The sequence below is a fragment of the Schistocerca gregaria genome, chromosome 1 (assembly GCF_023897955.1).
Source record: "Schistocerca gregaria isolate iqSchGreg1 chromosome 1, iqSchGreg1.2, whole genome shotgun sequence".
Lineage (NCBI taxonomy): Eukaryota > Metazoa > Arthropoda > Insecta > Orthoptera > Acrididae > Schistocerca > Schistocerca gregaria.
In genome coordinates this window covers 127,665,857-127,680,772 of record NC_064920.1, presented here as the reverse complement: position 1 = coordinate 127,680,772, position 14,916 = coordinate 127,665,857, and the positions used below count along the sequence as shown (strand labels likewise).

Genomic DNA, 14,916 nt, shown 5'->3' with positions numbered 1-14,916 from the left:
GCACTGACACACGCGCTTACACCACACACAAACACACCGGCGAGCCTGAATTAGCGCGTGGCAGCGTCGCTACATTATAATACATCTGCGTTCAGCACAGTATTGTGTTGATATTCTGCTGTTCTGGTAACGAAAGTGGTGCTAAATAAATAGTTATTTTGTCTAGAACGACAACCCAATTCATTAAGTTTCTTAAGTATCAAATAATATTAAAAAAATTGTATTTTTTTCCTTTAACGAAGCCGAATTTGTCACGGATTAAACTGTTATGTAATGAAAATTGCTACATGACTTTGTGTTCTTCCTTTTAAGCACATAGGCTTTTTGTCGGTCCAGGTACTCTAAAAGTTATATCATTTTCCGCTTTCAGATATCTGGTCTCTCTTGTGGAAGAACTTGCAGTGGGAAAAAAATGTCGAAGTTATCATAGAGTATTTCCAACGTGTAACGAAAACAAAGAAAAATAGTTTAAAAAAGGCTAAATGGCACAAAATCGTGCACTCCACAAGTACAGCAGGAGTGAACGCTAGAAAAATGGGTTAACTTCTAATATTAGCAGACAATGTCGACAAAATCGACGTCCCTGGCACTATTTTCAAAGTCCAGTTTTCTTCCCGAGAAACCTTACAATTGACGTCGCGTTCCATTCCACAGGATTGACAGCTTGTGTGAATATCGTCATTTGAAATGCATTGTGGAAAGTTTTAACGTTCCATTAAGTCAAGTGCGAATCGGGTTCTACGTGTTGTTTCTAATTTGATAGTTGTTTATCAAGATGAATATTCGTTAGATGCACATATTTATTGTCCATGTTGATTTTCTCAAATGCTCACTTGTTTTTACGAACTTGATATAAACCTCTGAAATCCGCATTTTTTATTTCTGCTCTCATGGTAAAACAAAGCTCTCGTGAATGAGAATTTGGCGATAAGCGAACGAAAGGAAATATTGCGCAGTCAATAGCTGACGTCATACACCGTTCAGCGGAGGGACAAATTTACTTTCGTATTTTTTTTTTCACAAACAGAACTTCAACCACATTCTCTAGAGGAAGGGTATAGACAAACAAAAAGTACTTACTATGCACTGAAAGAAATACTTAAGCGTATCTCAAAGTACTTGGACGAAAATATTTGTTATAGTGAGTAGTAACGGGTTAAGGAATTTGAAGTGCCGCTGTGAAGTCCATAGACTTTAAGCTAAACTACCACAGACTCTATGCCTTAATATTACTCCAAGAATATCTTCGACATAGCAGATACGTGTGATGAAAGTCTTTGTTTAAATATATGTAGCATAATCTGCGCTCTGTTGACACATACAAGTGATTTGTGTATTGTGGATGTACACTGTGTTAGTTTCTGTGTTTTGACAACATCTTATTTTTTAGCAGTTAATTTGCTGAGTGTGTCTGATATAAGTAGTGTTTTTTTGGTTTTTCGTCTTGTCATTAATCTACCGAGCGTAGATTCCCATCTGGCGATCTCGCCAGGACAGGATCTAATCTATAGGCAGATGGTAATGCAGTATGATTTTATTTTAATACTAAAGTGTATTGACATTTTTGATGCGGGAGTGTGTTTCATTCCTGTGAACTGTAGTTGTTATCAATGTAACTTGATATCTGACGCTATTTGTTTTTAAGTGGTGTATTGTATCTTTCTGTGTACATTTAACGCTGTAGTGTTGTATAGTGAACTTTATATTTGATTGGGTGTTTAGTTTGCTAAAAAGCCTCAACTAGTGTCATTAAGTTTTATATCAGTGTGACATTATGTGCATTGGTTCTCAGATGTATCAACACTACCGTTTTGCGCAGTTTGAACTGCTAAAATAACTCACTGCTTTAAAGCTAAAACAAGAACCACAAGTCTATTTTCAATTTTTTTTAAAAATTTAAATATTGACCTATTGTGTTGCGCAGCAGGAATGCGCCACTTGGTTCATGACAGCTGTGCCGATATCCTGTACTGATACCTAAAAAAACCAAAAAAGAAATGTTATCTGTTACAGTTAATGTGTTTAAGGAGAGACATTATTATTTTGAAGTTGCTTGTTATGTCTTCTACTTTTTAAACTCTTTCAAATCACATTGCATGTTGATTTCATATATTTCATAAGCAATTATGTTGTAATAGAAACGTTCGAATTTTCAATTAACTCATCGATTCATAAAAATTTAGTATGAAAACGTGTCTGCGAAATTATGAATTGACTTCACAACGAGCGCTGTTCATTTCGGTTTTGTAGAGATTGCGACCATAGTTGCGTCACGCGTAAACAACTTGCATCAGTAGTCTTTTACGATATTTATCTCAATTTATTTCATTTGCCCCTTATTATGTCGTCCTGTTACTTAGATTTTCGCCATGTTTACATGATGTCGGTTAAGTTTCTTTCAGAGTAATTGTTATTAGGACTAATATGACCTGAACACCAGAACTGCTCCCAGATGATGAAAAAACCTTCGAAATGTGTTGTAAATAAAAAATTTAAAATTTAGTGGCTATTTACGTTGTATTTTATTTATATTGTAAATAGTCAGTCAATGAAGCAACCTACCAAACAAATGTATATTTGAAATTACTAGCATTTCTTGCTAAATTGTTCCTCTCAGCTTCTTAGTTGAACTGAATTTTTTCGTATGTTACAGATTATTGTGCTTCTATACATGACACGGTGTCACATAAATATGACGTGAACAATCTACAGATAATGATGATTAATATTATCTGAAATTTTATGTGCGTGGAATGTAGTCAAAACTGATATTGAATTGCTAAAAACATGGCAACAGTCTTTGAACAGATGTCGGCAAAGCCAGAAGTTAGTGCAGATTCTCCAGCATTGACAAATGACATGCCAATGAGTGAGCCTCATGATTATGCATCAATACGTGCCAAGGTAACTAACCCATTTTATTAACCATTCAGATTGGAAATTGAAAAATGAAGGTAAAGAATACAAGCCATTGGAATATTATTTGAAATATGGTATCATATATTTCGCAGATGGTGTCTGGGATGTTTTCTATGTTTCAGTGGGTCAGTTGACTCTGACAATAACAGATGATGTCAGCTTTGATCCGTGATGTAATGATGATTTGACTTGTGGCGTCATCCGTACACACAGACAGAAAGAAAGCAGGATACTGCCAACATTAGTTTTACCTCTGTATTATTTTTTGACATGGAGGTTGTAGTGACAAACTGATTTGTTGTGTAGCCCCACGTTTCAGTTAGGTTGAATGGTTACAGTTTATGGGTTGGCAAAGCCTATAGATGTGATTTTTTGAGAATAACTAAAATTCTTGTTGTGATGTGTATGTTATAGATATTGGATCTCACTACTCATTTACATCTGTCTTTTTCATGTCGTCACTGGTCAAAGCTGACAGTGTGAAATTCAATTAACCAGTTTCAATTCTATTACAGTAAGTCATATGTTTTGCTTAAAACATGTTGTTCACTTCCTGTAGGTGGTGGCTTGGATTGTATTGTTTATAATAAAGTTGGCAAAAGGTGATCACCGGCAGGTGGCTATGCTGTTGCGAAGCACAAACAGACATAAACAATAGTAATCTACAGAGTTGTGACACCATTTAGGTGTTGCCATATACATGTGTACAAAATTGTAGTACTTGATTGCTTGGGGTAGACACTCAAAGGAGCTGCACCATACATGTGTAGTGTAGATGGTTACTTATTGAGGGTTGTGATGTATGCTAAATGTGCATACATTTTTTGTTTTTTATGTTGTTGTGGGTGCAGTCTGAACTGTACCAATGCCCAAAGCCTAGGTTATGTGGGAATATGACGACAGATGGGTTGTGACTTGGTGAACCCAATGGATGTATCTTGACAATCGTGTGTTTGATTTTTTCTGTATATACATTGCACGTTCCATAGTTACATTTACAGCTCTGATCAGAATCAATGTTTCTCCAATGTGGCATGATATTTTCTAGTTTTTAACATGTTCAATAGAATTCACCCTTAATGCACGAGATGTGGTCTTTCAGACCACGCAACAATCTTTGACCTCACTCTCCAAGGTCACTTCAGATGGATTGCATGTTATACTCCGCCTTCTTTCTGTAAGTTGAAAACAAACACAACAAAATTTTATTGCTTTGTTGACAAACAAAGATGATGCATTGTGAACTACATGTCTGTTTTTCCCAGTAGAGTACAAAATGTGTCAGTTTTAAGAATCCTAAGTTTGATGAAATTGTTAGCCGGTGGGGGTAGGAAGAGATCAGTGATATAGATCAAGGAATAGGGGACGACTTTGTAGTTGCCAGTGATCTCAATTCAGCTAGTGAACGAGAGTATGATTCAGAGGAAGAACTTCAGGACAGTGGTTATTGGGACATTCCTGTTTCTTATGAACTAGATGAGGATCATCTACACAGAAAGAATATTGCTATGACAAGAATGGTTTCAGGTGGTCAAGGGATACTTGCTGATGCTGAATTTCAGGGACATTGAGGCACATTATTGTCTTGCAGCTTTCTGTTCTTCATACCCCTGCTAGAGGTTTCGGGCCATGGAGCCTGAAGAAATCTGAAATGTACTGATTGATGAAACAATGGTGGAGAGAATACCACGATTCACTAGCCTCAAACTTGATTCTGAGTGAGTACAGTGGCGAAGTGCAAATGTCACTGGTATGAGAGATGTGGATATGATTGAACTCAAAGCTTTTTTTGGCCACCTCATGTATATATCTGTTTCTGCATCGGACACTTCTGCTCTTTGGGTGACAGATGAAGAAGGAAAGGATATTTTTTGCAGCATTGTGAGCTAAAACAGATCCGGCATCCTTTTTTTGAACCTCCATTTTGTTGACTGACAAGATAGAGCTGAATGAGTGGCAGTTGAACCAGCAGCAGCTAGCTATAGCTGACATTTTTGCAAAATTTGTAGAAAATTGCCAGGTGGTTTGGATGTGCTGCCATTGATGAAATGTTAGTGCCCTTCTGAGGGAAATGTTGATTCAAGGTCTGTGTTCCTAATAAATCTTGCAGATAGGCAGTAAGTATTCACAGCCTAGTTGACCCCTATTTTTCCGGATGGCTATATTTACAGAAGAAAGGATTCTAATAGAAAAACTCTCTCAGCAGAGGATAAAAACTGTTCCCTCTCTACTCAGTGCATCCGACTTCCTACACCAATCCAAATTTGATGACAGGCTGAAAATTGGTGTTCTTCCGATGGAAAAAAATGGGTCGATCTGGTTGATTTAATGAAAGACACTGCTTTCATAAATTCCAAAGAAAAACAGAGCTGCTGTACAGAAGCTGGAGTTTATTCAGTTTTGTAATGAACCTAAAGGAGGAGTAGACAGCGTTGACGATAGGTGTCCTGTTTATAGCAGTATTTTACGGCATAATACTTATAAGTTGTGTCATTGCATATGTATTGTACAACAGTGACCCAGATGATTAACTTGTAAGCTGGGTGAACTTTATGAAGAAACTCGGAATCTAGCTTTTTACTTCTCAGATGGAAAAAGAATTCAAAATATTGACCTTACATGGAAACTGAGGGCTTGTGTTGGGAGAGTTGCAGAGTTAGTACAAGACAAGAAGTCTAGAAAAAATGTTGTGATCCAAAGAAAAGGAGGAAAACATTGTTCTTGTGTAAAAGTGCAAGATTTCTATTTACCTTGAGTGCTCCAAGAAAATGTGTTTGCATTTCAGATGTGAAACGCCAATCTCTTCAGTATTAAGTAAAATTTTCAAAATACTCATTTCTTTGGTGTCCCAAAAATTGTAAAAAATGTATGGCCCAGTACTGAGTGTCAGTTTGCAGGCTTTCTTTCTTAACCTAGAAAATGCAACTGTTGTGTGTGTTTTTAAACCCCATAATTTAATTTTATTTGAAAATTCACTTATTACAGGAATTTACTTATTTAGCAACTTCAGATATATGTCTGTGGGTCACTCCAAGTAAATGTACACCTATCTTGTTACACTATGTGATCAAAAGTACCCGAACACATGGTTGAAAATGACTGACAAGTTCGTGGCGCCCTCTATCCGTATTGCTAGAATTCAGTATGGTGTTGGCCCACCCTTAGCCTTGATGACATCTTCCACTCTCGCAGGCATACATTGTCAGGTGCTAGAAGGTTTCTTGGGGAATGGCAGCCCATTCTTCATTGAGTGCTGCACTGAGGAGAAGTATTGATGTTGGTCAATGAGATGAGGCTTGGGATGGAAGTCGGTGTTCCAAAACAACCCAAAGGTGTTCTGTAGGATTTAGGTCAGGACTCTGTGCAGGCCAGTCCATTACAGGGACGTCATGTAACTGCCCCGCCACAGGCCGTGCATTATGAGCATGTGCTCGATCACATTGAAAGATGCAATCGCCATCCCCGAATTGCTCTTCAAAAGTGGAAAGCTGCTGTAATAGTGCCAGACAAAACAAGAAGGGGTGCAAGCCCCTTCCATGAAAAACACGACCACACCATAGCACCACTGCCTCTGAAATTTACTGTTGGCAGTATACACACTGGTAGATGACATTCAGCGGGCATTCGCCATACTCACACCCTGCCATCGGATCACCACATTGTGTACTGTGATTTGTCATTCCACACAACATTTTCCACTGTTCAGTCGTCCAATTTTTGCGCTCCTTACACCAAGTGAGGCATCATTTGTCATTTCCTGCGTGATATGTGGCTTATGAGCAGCTGCTTGACCATGAAATCCAAGTTTTCTCACCTCCTGCCTAACTAACATAGTATTTGCAGTGGATCCTGATGCAGTTTGGAATTCCTGTGTGATGGTCTGAATAGATATCTGCCTATTACACATTACGACCCTTTTCAACTGTCGGCGGTCTCTGTCAGTCAACAGATTAGATTGGCATTAAGCTTTTATGCTGTACGTATCCCTTCGCGTTTCTGCTTCAGAATCACATCAGAAACAGTGGACCTAGGGATGTTTAGGATTTTGGATATCTCACGGGCAGACGTATGACACACAATCACCTGACGACGTTCAAAGTCCTTGAGTTCCACGGAGCATCCCATTCTGCTCTCTCTCGATGTCTAATGACTACTGATGTCGCTGATACGGAATACCTCGCAATAGGTGGCAGCACAATGCACCTAATATGAAAAACATATGTTTTGGAGGATACTTTTGATCACATAGTGTATTCCGCAAGTCACCATACACTGTGTGGCGGAGCGTACGCTGAACCGTACTTGTCATTTCGTTTCCTGTTCCACTTGAAAATAGAGCGAGGGAAAAATGTCTGTCTGTATGCCTCCTTATGAGCCCTAATTTCTGATATCTTATCTTAGTGGTTGTTATGTGCGATATATGTTGGTGGCAGTAGAAGTGTCTGGCATTCAGCTTCAAATGCTGATTCTCTAAATTTTCTCAATAGTGTTTCTCAAAAAGAATGTAGCCTTCCTTTCAGGGATTCCCATTTGAGTTCCCGAAGCATCTCCGTATCACTTACAAGTTGTTCGAACCTACCAGTAGCAAATCTAGCAGCCCGTCTCCAAATTGGTTCAGTGTTGTTCTTTAATGCGACCTTGTGCAGATCCCAAACACACGAGCAGTACTCAAGTATAGGTCACACAAGTCACCTATAAGCTGTCTCCTTTAGAGGTGAAATACTCTTTCCTAAAATTCTCCCAATAAACTGAAGTTGACCATTTGCCTTCCCTACCACAGTTTTCACATTCTCGTCCCACCCCATATCGCTTTGCAACATTATGCCCAGATATTTAAACGATGTGTCTGTCTCAATCAGCATACTAGTAATACTGTATCTGAACATTACAGGTTTTTTCTTCCAACTCATATGCATCAACTTACATTTTGCTCCAATCCAGATTTAGGACTAGCTGCCATTTGGCACTCGAACTGGAAATTTTGTCTAAGTCATCTTGTTTCTTTGTGCAGTCACTCACAGGGTGTATACAATCTGGGAAAAAACCCATGGAGTTTTTCATCCAGGAGAAAACCGGGAAAAACCCGAAATTTTTTAGAATTCTGGGAATTATTCATTGTTTTAGTTTTCAGTTAAATTTTTGTAATTTTGACTGGTAAGAACTGATAATCTTACAAAGGAAATTACTGTACCCCACTACTGCAGAATAATACTTCAACAATGAAATGTAAAAGAGAGAAAAAAACAAAAATAACTTTAATTGCAAAGAAAATGTGCCATATACAACAACGACACACAGTGCTCATGCAAGCGTCTGCCAACTGCAAAATGTGTCAAAGCCTTTAGGAGGACTATGCAATGCTTCATAACAACAAATTGCCTCCATGAGCGTGAAGTCACAACTGTTTACATTAGATTAGTTTTAGTAGTTACAGGCAGGCTCATGCGCAGTTGGAGTCGCATTTGAGTGGTAGATTCCACCGCTTCTGGCTACAGGAATGTGGCTGTTGGCTGTGCAAGCAGTCACAACAAGCTGCTGGATGCTACCGGGAAAAAGGGGGTGACAAATTCGTATCCTTGAGGAAAAAAACTTGTTTCACAAAGTGCCTAGAATCCAGTGCACGTTTGTCTATTGTTTATTCATATGATTTTGCAACACTTCCCTGTTGGTTTTTGAACACATTTTGAGTTGGTTTCAGAATGAATCATAAGTTGATTTTTGAATGCACGTATAGTGTAAGTGATGTCTCTGTCAGGAGAATCCTCGTCACATCTAGAAATAAACTTTCCGCAGACAGAAGGGGACGGGGCTATATGAGCTGAGCGGAGTAAAGCTGAATGGATGAATGCCAGTTGCTGTCTGATTATGTGGTTGATTGGGTTTGCGAATGTTCAGCATTGTTATAATTACTAGCGAAATCCATAGATTCAGACTACCAGAATGGAAATAAATGACTGACAGGAATAACAAGTGAGAAAGGTTATGTATTATCTTCTCGGTGTATCCAAGAAAATGAAATTTTGATAGAAGATTTTTGGTCAGATCGCTGCACTAGTAAGAACCAGTAGTACAGTCCCCTGCTTGTACCTGCTTAATTTCTATTCTGGAAGTAACGCGGAAAATGTGTTGTACGAACACGTAATAATGCCTAACCTGAAAATAATCACGGGATGACTAAACCTGTGATTCTGGCAGGGTTAGTGAAGTTAATTGGTGAACAAAATTTGACAATAATGAGAATAGCTACAGAATTGGTGATGACAAGATTGTTTGTTAGAACGAGGAAGGAGAAGAAATGGGGATATAAAAATTTCGTAATACTACTTTTCTATCTCATGCTTGAGAAACTGGTGCATATGAATGAAATGTGAAACAGGAGGCCTAATAGGCATTTGATATTGGTACTTTGTGAATTATATTCTGTCATGTTATAAAAATGGCCATTTGTGTCAAAACAGGTCATTTGTGCCAAAACAGGCTCGGTTGTTTGGTGTGTGTTAAAAATTGCTACCATATTAGAAAGGCCTATTTTGTTTTATCTAGCAGACAGTGACAAAATAGACGTAATCAGATCGAGAAACCACACCAATCTTGGATATTATTTGTGTTAACAGCTTTTTCAGTATTAGATAATGACATTTCGATTTTTCATATAGCAAAACGTTTGATGAACTTTGATGAGTTAGTATACTTTTTCGCAGAAAGGAATTCACGCCATGTAAAGCTGTAGCAAGATTAGAGTGAAAAAAATGCTAGGAGCTGAGGATTGAAGAAATATGTAATTTCTTGCTTATCTCTTGTCTTTATTGGTTTTATGTATCCTATATTTAATTTTATGTTACACAAAACAGCAAGTTATTAGCTAATAGGCAATAAAGAGTTCAGATTTTCTGAAGAGTTCTTTTTCTGCCAATTACAAGTAATCCCATCTGCTATTAATTGTGAGATTTTTTTAAAAAGAGGGGCAGGCTGTCAAACCGGCTGACTGGGAGCAGGAGATGCACCACAGGACATTTCAATTTCTACTGTCCTGAATATAGTTTGATGGCATCCATAACAAAATATACACATTTTGATTTCACAGAGCTAAATACAGTGACATGCAGTAGAAGAATGCTTTATGAAGAGGTGTGGCCGTGCACTTTGGCGTACTTAAGACCAAATAATATGTGTTACATTTCCTCAAACACACGTCTTATGTTTCAGACTTTTCAGAAGGATGTGCACTACAAGATGAACTTAACAGTGATGTTGCTGTTAAGTGTCCCATACATCACGTGTCCTATACTCTGAATATCCGCTGTCATCGGCTGGTGACATCACGTGACATGAGCTATGACTGGTTTGCAAAAGCGCATCACAATCTTGATTTCAATTATTCAGAAAGTAATGTGCGATGTTTGGTGGAATTCCAATTCGTAATACGAAAATATGCAGCTTACATGTTGCTGCACATCAAAGATATTTCCAAAATGTGTCTTTTTCCCTGAGCTTCATTTTCTAAAGTGCCGGGAAATTCTATGCCCATGTATAAAACCATAACCATTTAAAGGATTGATAAGGGAAAATATACTGGCACTCAACATGGAAAAAGCGTGTTTTCACCCGGGAGAAAGTGTATTTTTAACCGAGAAATCCGGGAATTTTTTTTCCTTGTCTGCCTACACATCCTGCACTCAACTTCGTCACCTTACTATACAACATGGCATCATCAGCAAACAACCGCAGACTGCTGCCCACCCTGTCTGCCAAATCAATGTATATGGAGGATAACAGAGGTCCTGTCACACTTCCTTGGGGCAATCCTGACAATACACTCGTTTCTGGTGAATGCTTTCCATCGAGGACAACATACTATGTTCTATTATTTAAGAAGTCTTCCAGCCACTCAAATATTTGTGGATTTGCTCCATATGCTCGTGCCTTCATTAACAGCCTGCAGTGGGGTACTGAATCAAATGCTTTCTGGAAATGTAGAAATATGGGATCTGCCTGTTGCCCTTCATCCATATTTTCCAGTAAGTCACATGAGAAAAGGGCAAGCTGAGTTTTGCTTTCTAAGACCATGGTGGTTCATGGACATAAGCTTCTCAATCTTAAGAAAGTTGATTGTATCTGAACTGAGGATATGTTCAAGGATTCTGTAGCAAACAGGAGTTAGAGCTGTTGGTCTGTAATTTTGTGGTTCCATTCTTTTACCTCTCTTATTTACTGGAGTCACCTGCACTTTTTTCCAGTCGCTTGGGACTTTGTACTAGGTGAGAGATTTACAATAAATGCAAGCTAGGTAAGGGACCAATGTTGTAAAGTAATCTTGGTGAAATAGAACTGGAATTCCATCCGGACCTGGTGATTTATTTGCTTTCAAATCTTTCAGCTGTTTCTCTACAACAGGTATGCTTATTACTATGTCTTCCGTACTGGAGTCTGTCTGCTGCTCAAATGACAGTATGTTTGTATGATTCTCCTGTGTGAACAATTTCTGGAACATGATATTTAAAACTTCGGCTTTCGTTTTTCTATCTTCAGCTGTCACACCAGACGGGTCAGCAAGGGACTGAATGGAAGCCTTAGACCCACATAGCAATTTTACACACGACCAGAATTTTTTGGGTTCTCTGCCGGTTCTTTTACTATGGTGTGACAGTAGCAGTTGTCATGTGCTTCATGAATCTCTCTTAACATTCGCTTGTAGTCGTTTATGCATTCCCTTTTGAACTGAGACTGCAACACCCTCTGCTTCCACCGAATTTCGTTATTAAACTATGGTGGGTCTTTGCCATCTTTTATCTACCTATTAGACACATAACTCTCCAGACCACAATTTACAATCTGCTTAAACTTTGTCCATAATTCCTCTACAATACTCAGCAGGTTAAAGTCGCCTGCAACTAGTATTACATGATCTGGGTTTTTACACGCTATTGACCATAGACATTCTTCGAATAACTGTAGAACTACCACAGCAGAATCGGGTGGCTAGTAAAAACATCCACCAATTAACTTTGTTTTAGCTACACCTGTTATGCATGGCCAGATGACTTCACTGTCACACTTTAAACCTCAGTGGAGACACTGTTTTTGTCAGCTGCAGTGGACACTCCCTCTCCTGTGGCCTCTAATCTGTCTTTCCACTATACCATGCACAACTCACTAAATATCTCAAGAGCTTTCCAATTCAGGTTTCAGTCAGCTCTCAGTCCCAAGAAAAATTTGAGTGTGAGAACTTTCTTGGAGGGCAGTAAATTTCGGAGCTTTATTATGAATACTTTGTCAGTTTACTGATGAAATTATGACAGTCAAAGTGTCTTTATCCTGAACACCATTTTAATTTCATTTCTGCATATTGACTGCCAAGGGTCCTTCAGAGCCTTTACAATTACTGCCTATCCTAAGAAACCCTCATGTTCACTCCACAAGTTCTCTGCTACCCGAGTACTTGCTACCTTTGTGTAGTGTACCTCTGATCTACCAAGCGGAGTACTACAAATCCCCACACGGTAACCCAGGTCTATAAATCTGCAGCCGAGACCATCACAGAGTCGACAAAGTCTTTGATTGAGACCGTCCACTCGGCTCCAAACCAAAGGATCCCGATCAACTCTGGAAACAATGTTGCAGATTGCGAGCTCTGCTTGCACCCCGTATTCAAGGCCAGCAGTCTTCACCATCTCCTCCAGCTGGCTATATGAACTGAAGATCACCTCAGAACCAATGTGATGAGCGACGTTGGCACTAACGTGAGCCACAACATGCAGACAACTGCACCCTGCACACTCTGTAGCCACAGACATGGCTGCCTCCACATCTCGGACGAGTCCCCATGACAGATGTATCTAAAGCACATTGGCTTTTTTTCTGGCCCTGAGCGCTATTTGCCTAAGGGGCTTCCTAACACAGCTAACATTGGAACTTCCAATAACTAGTAAACCCCTCTCTCCGTGTGCCTGCTCAGACCCTGTTGAAGGAGCAGCCACCTGTCCACTCACAGGGTGAATGTGTGAGGCCAGACGGCCAGTCTCAACATTGGCTGTTCGTCTACGGCAACGTGAACTCATTCTCACCTGCCACTCACCCTGCTGTGAGGGCAGATCCACAGCATTGGATGCACTGGGAGGTACCTCGGAAGCAGAGCCTGTGGGAAATTCAAGTGACACCTGAGGTGTTCCATGCAACATGCCTGATTCTGCACCAGTTCTACCCCCCACGCCCCGGGGCAGCATCCTGAAGGTGACTGATCATAGCCAAAAGCACAATAAGCTCTTTGTGACATGCAGGCAGCATGCACACATCCTTGCCATCCTAGTAAGACTAACTGAAGATGTGAGCTCAAAAGGCAGACAATCCTAGATATACAACTTGCTACTCTTCCTGATGTGTCACCTATGGACTCTGATGGATTAATGAACTATGTACCTGGCTGTCCAGTGAGCAACCTTTGCACCACAGACTGAGTGGATTTACACATCCAAAGATTCAAGACTAAACCTCTTAAAGCAGAGAAACATGCATGGAATTTAGTGATTTTACTTTGAGGAAAACACAGAAAAAGATAAACACTTAACTTGCCGCACTGTAGACATATTTGCAATGCAAGTTTAACACACTATTTTATGTATGAGTTTAAACTTTGAAATTTAGTTTTGTGTGAAAATTCTCATGCTACAGGGATTTAATTATTTATTTAGCAGCTTTGGATGTATATACAGTGTGATCCACGTAAATCTGAACTACTTTAATTAGTTATATAACATTTGAACCAGTAGTGGGTCACATTTGCAATTTTGGGACATGATAATACACAGTTGAGACATTACACACACACACACACACACACACACACACACACACACACACATACAACACACTGGTTACAAATTGCACTGAAACATTAGACATATGACACATTAAGAACTGTAGTGTCTACGATTGTCTTAAGAAAAATGGGGCCAGCAATCCTGGAAGCTGACACCATGGACCACACTCCAATCTTTTTATCGGGCAGTGGTGTTTAGTGCATGATATGGGGGCCTACACAAGCTCAGTATTTGCTGCTTTGTTTGTTGATGTAACTGAAGGATGGAACCACGCCTCAGCTGTAAACCATGTTGTGGACAGAATGTCTGGACATTGTATGAGAAACTCTTGAAACCATTGACAGTAACACATTCTTCTCTCATGGTCTGTTACTTGCGAATTTGCATCATGTACACTCTGTATTGTCACAATGCCATTTTTTTCGCATCTCTCTGACATGTGCCATATGAAATGCATGCCATCTGGCTCAATCAGTGCAATCATTTCCTTGGAAAGTTCTCCAAGTGTCTTCTAGCCTTATCACTAACCACTGGACTTGATGACGGCCTATGTTTACCACTGTCACTGCTTAGTGCACCAGTTGTCTCCAGCTTCTTTACAATGAATAAAATTGTTGTTTTTGTTGAAAAATTGCACACATTAAAAATTCTCTTCAAAATGCCATTGTGTCGTAACCAGTGAGTGTGTCTTCAAGTCGTACCGGCCCACTCATCTAATATAGGGTGCCTAGGAAGCTCTTTTCTCAGATAGCTAGACAACAGTTAAAGCAAATCTTATTAATGGAGTTTATTACAGTAAATTAAATAGACAATACTCAACTTGGCGTATTTACAAAGATGGGCTGCAAGCAAATGGTGACATGCAAATAATAAATGTCCTTCAATATGTACAGTTTCCATGCAGGCAAATAATAACAGTTCACAAGTCACTGGTATATAATTTATATAATGGCTTGTCTTCGTATTGGGGCCGCTCCTGGTGTGGTGTTGTCCTAGTCAGCATACTATTGGCTGATGTTGTCCCACAGCCCTCTCTGCTGTATCGTTCCAGGCTGTGATATGGTTGCGAATAAAACGTGACCCAAATATCGAATAAATTTCCTTTACTGTATGTCTATGGTCACAAATTTTTTGTCATCAGACTACCGGTTTCAGTCTCTAGTGACCAACTTCAGATCTG

At 39.4% G+C, this 14,916-nt stretch overlaps 1 protein-coding gene across 1 annotated transcript in view; it reads left to right on the top strand.

Annotated features, from left to right (window-relative positions):
• The first annotated feature begins 843 nt into the window (after nucleotides 1–843).
• LOC126334766 (GTP-binding protein 1) overlaps nucleotides 844–14,916 on the top strand; it is a 132,929-nt gene continuing 118,856 nt past the window's right edge. The window contains exons 1-2 of the mRNA XM_049997347.1: nucleotides 844–1,518; nucleotides 2,654–2,904. Of these exons, the coding sequence (XP_049853304.1) occupies nucleotides 2,788–2,904 (117 nt within the window). The 5' untranslated portion in view covers nucleotides 844–1,518; nucleotides 2,654–2,787. The remainder of the gene's footprint in view (nucleotides 1,519–2,653; nucleotides 2,905–14,916) is intronic.